The following is a 3491-nucleotide window of genomic DNA, read 5'->3' on the forward strand; positions in this document are numbered from 1 at the left end:
AATCATCGGGACATGAAGTCAAAAGCGTTTCAAACAAGGCATCCTTTCTATCCCTGAGGAAACTTAACTCCACAACACAGTAACTGTCTGGAGTAGGTGATACCAGATCACATCATTTGCAGTGGCCTCTGCTCTGGCCTTTTGCTGGGGCTAGAAGAAATTCTTTATCCGGTGGGAATCCAAGAAGTTTTGGGCCATTTGCTCTCCTCCCTCACAGGCTTGGAGAAGCAGCAGAGACAGTAGCAGTGTGAGCAGCAGCAGGCATGGCCACGCATGACGCACTGACTGCTACCACTTGAGCTGGGTAATTTTGTTAGTTTTGTTAATTGTTTGTTAGTGCATACTACTGGGAGAAGAATGACAGTTAAAAACAGCACACTGTCTACAACACCTTAAGGAAACATCGCTTTGCCGCTTTATTTTAAGCCTACTGTCAGTTAGAATCATAGAATGGTTTGGGTTGGAAGGGACCTTAAAGATCACCTTCCCTGTTGATGGCAGGGGGGTTGGAACTAGATGATCAACTAGTTGGTATCAATGGAGAGATATTTACAGGAGAAAAGTCCAAGAGCTCAAATGGCTTAGGCTGCCTAGTTTTTCTTCACTAAAAAAAGCTGCTCGCAAACATGTAAAATAATCTGTAGCCCTTTTGGGGTTATAAACACACAGATTTTGTGGGAGAGAGGCTTTTAAGAAAGACAAACATGCATAAAAACTTCAGTCCTCTCTTCAAAGATAAAAACTTTATTCATATAAAACATCTCAAAGGAAGGAAAACACTGTGCAGCCTGAGAAGACAAGCTGATCCAGCCTAACAGTTCACTGCTGCTGCCAAAACGAGCAGCCTGTCCAGCCCATGTTTCCTCCTTTCTTGTACTGACTTTTTATGTTTGTTGGATCCCTCAATGAACTGCTTCACCTCAATAACCTCGCAGAACAAAATCCTCATTTCTCCTGGCCAGTTTGTGACTTGTGAGGGAGTTTACAGAAGAATTAAGTAAGTGCCAGAGCTGACTGGAGAGAAAGGAGCGGGGAGAAGCACACGGGAAGAGAAGGAAACCCGCCTTTCACTGACAGATGCTTCAGATCTGCTCGGCTGTTTCATCAGACTGCGCCTCATGCACTTTGAGCTATCTGCAAATAACCTTTCAATACATTCTTCAGTCTTGACTTAAGAGCTGAAAAAGCCTTATTTGACAGGAAATTTTACAGCCTACCTGATAAAGCCAAATAATTGATGTCATGACCTGCAGACTTGGCATATTTTCCTGTCTGGCCAAATCCAGTAAGTCTAGCATAGATGAGTCTGGGATTGTCCTGTAGAAGGACCTCTGGACCAAGCCCAAGTTTTTCCATGACACCTTAAAAAGACAAAGGCACAAAATACTAATTCACATTTATTTTTAATAAAATTCAAAATATACATGGTTCGAAGTTAAATTATACAACAACAGAACTGAATTGCAATTTCTGAAGTAATACATTCTAATTCTGCATCCATACTACAATGAGAACAGCCAGTGTGTTATAAATTACCGACATACTGCATACATTTTGAATACAAGACAATTAAGTGGAAATTAAGCTTTGGAGTCCTTTCTTTTTTTCCAGCTTTTTCCCCCATTTTACTTTCCCAAAAGACTGCCAGCTTGCTGTAATCCACATACTGTTGAATGAGAGAAAACTACCAGAGGCTTGTTTTTTTTAAAAAAAAAAAAAAAGAGAGAGAGAAAGAGTAAACTCTTTACACTTTCCACATTAAAATGACCTGAAAGTGCTTCCATCTTTCACTGGAATATACTTTCCTCAAGGTATTAGCCTTTCAGTACCTGTACCTTTTAGCTCACTGGTGCAAATGGACCTTGCCACTACTCCATGAACAATATGCAACAACTGCACAGAACAGAATGTATTCTTTTGTAACGCAGAGAATAAGGAACTTTTCAAAATCAATGAAATGTAAGTTTGGTCAGCATGGGTTTAGGCCCAAATCAAGGCCCAAATTTTGATCTTGCAGTTCTCAAACAGTGGTTTTAAAAGAAGCAAATACAAGTTGCAAATAAATGACAGAATTTTATTGGCTCAGAGCAGCTTGGACAGACTATGCCCTATATAATCTATACTGGCACTGCGGGGACACACATTTTGGAAGGGAAGGGGTAACACAACTTTAATGTCTATTCCACCCCAGAATCTATTACTGCAACTTGTTTCACAGACTAGTCCAAAATATTACTAAATCTACAAATTCCTTAAGATCTATTTCCATTGCGTTACTTACTAGGCAGTGGCAAGTGATTAATGTCAAGGAGAACACAGAGAAATTTGGTAAAGAGCAAGATTTTCGAAACACAAGTGAGAACTGGGTGCCAAATAACCACTGGCGTCACAAAGTTACTGTCAGAAGGTCAATGGTACATCTGTGTTTAAAGAAACTCTCCTGACACTTGGGCCCTCATCTTCTCATTGGTTCACCCCAGCTTCATGCTGGATCACAGATTTGCCTACTTCAGTTCAGGCCCATAAAACCTAAGGTCTAGTTACAAAATTACCTACATTTCCAGATTTTTTTTTTTTTAAAAAAGGCAAGCAAAGCCACTAGAAAATAGGAAACTAGCTACAATTAAAACAGAATTTCATGTCTTAATTTTGTTTGCACAGCTTCTGAGGAACGAAAAATTCTTAAGGTAAAACATCAGAATCATAAAACCTTGTTTTCAGAATGAAAAGCATTATCTGGGACACAGGATAAGTAAGCCTGTCAATGATGTCTGATGTTTTACTGATATAGCCCTCTGTTTCTAAAGCAGCAACCTCAAAACACTACAGCTAGCTCCTCACTGAAGCATGATCATAGAATCACACATGAGTTTGGGCTGGAAGGGACCTTTAAAGGTCACCTAGTCCAACCCTCCTGGAATGAGCAGGGACACCTTCAACTGGATGGGGATGCTCTAAGCTCTGTCCATCTTGGCCTAGATACTCTTTGTAACAGAAGAGCATCCTCAGGGAACAGCAGGGATGCTGAAACAGCCCATACCAGATGAGTGCCTCTGCGGTTCATGGATGAAGAGAGCACGTTACATCTGTTGTCTCCGGAGGACGCATAACCTCTGAAACTTAGACCACTGTTGCTACGCCTTACCACGTCCTAACCTTACAAATGTGAGTTTAATTGTGTCAGCAGGCCAGAAAATCACTGTAGGACTGATGCCCAGGCTCATGTGTGACTGCTCAGCTCAGACATCCTCTGCTGCCGCCCAGAACTGTTTGTTCAGTGTCTCAGTCGCTGGGGCAAGGCCCTGGCCGAGCTCCTTCCACGGCTTCCTCCCTGCGGTGCTGCAGGGCTCTGCCCCCCACAAATCCCGCTCCGTCCCACACCATTTTTCACCGAGTCACATGAAATACACCCACAGAGGCTGTTCCCTTCCCACACTCTGTATGCCGAGAGGTCCCAGACTGACAGGAGTCCCCTCAGCACCGCACCCCTC

The 3491-nt window shown here is 42.4% G+C and overlaps 1 protein-coding gene across 1 annotated transcript in view; it reads right to left on the bottom strand.

The window, feature by feature from the left end:
* Positions 1 to 1356, bottom strand: part of LOC104527544 (alpha-methylacyl-CoA racemase-like) — a 14730-nt gene extending 13374 nt beyond the window's left edge. The window contains exon 1 of the mRNA XM_029085794.1: positions 1218 to 1356. Within this exon, the coding sequence (XP_028941627.1) occupies positions 1218 to 1356 (139 nt within the window). The remainder of the gene's footprint in view (positions 1 to 1217) is intronic.
* Positions 1357 to 3491: the final 2135 nt, after the last annotated feature.

The sequence above is a fragment of the Antrostomus carolinensis genome, unplaced genomic scaffold (assembly GCF_000700745.2).
Source record: "Antrostomus carolinensis isolate BGI_N321 unplaced genomic scaffold, ASM70074v2 scaffold20947, whole genome shotgun sequence".
Classification (NCBI taxonomy): Eukaryota; Metazoa; Chordata; class Aves; order Caprimulgiformes; family Caprimulgidae; genus Antrostomus; species Antrostomus carolinensis.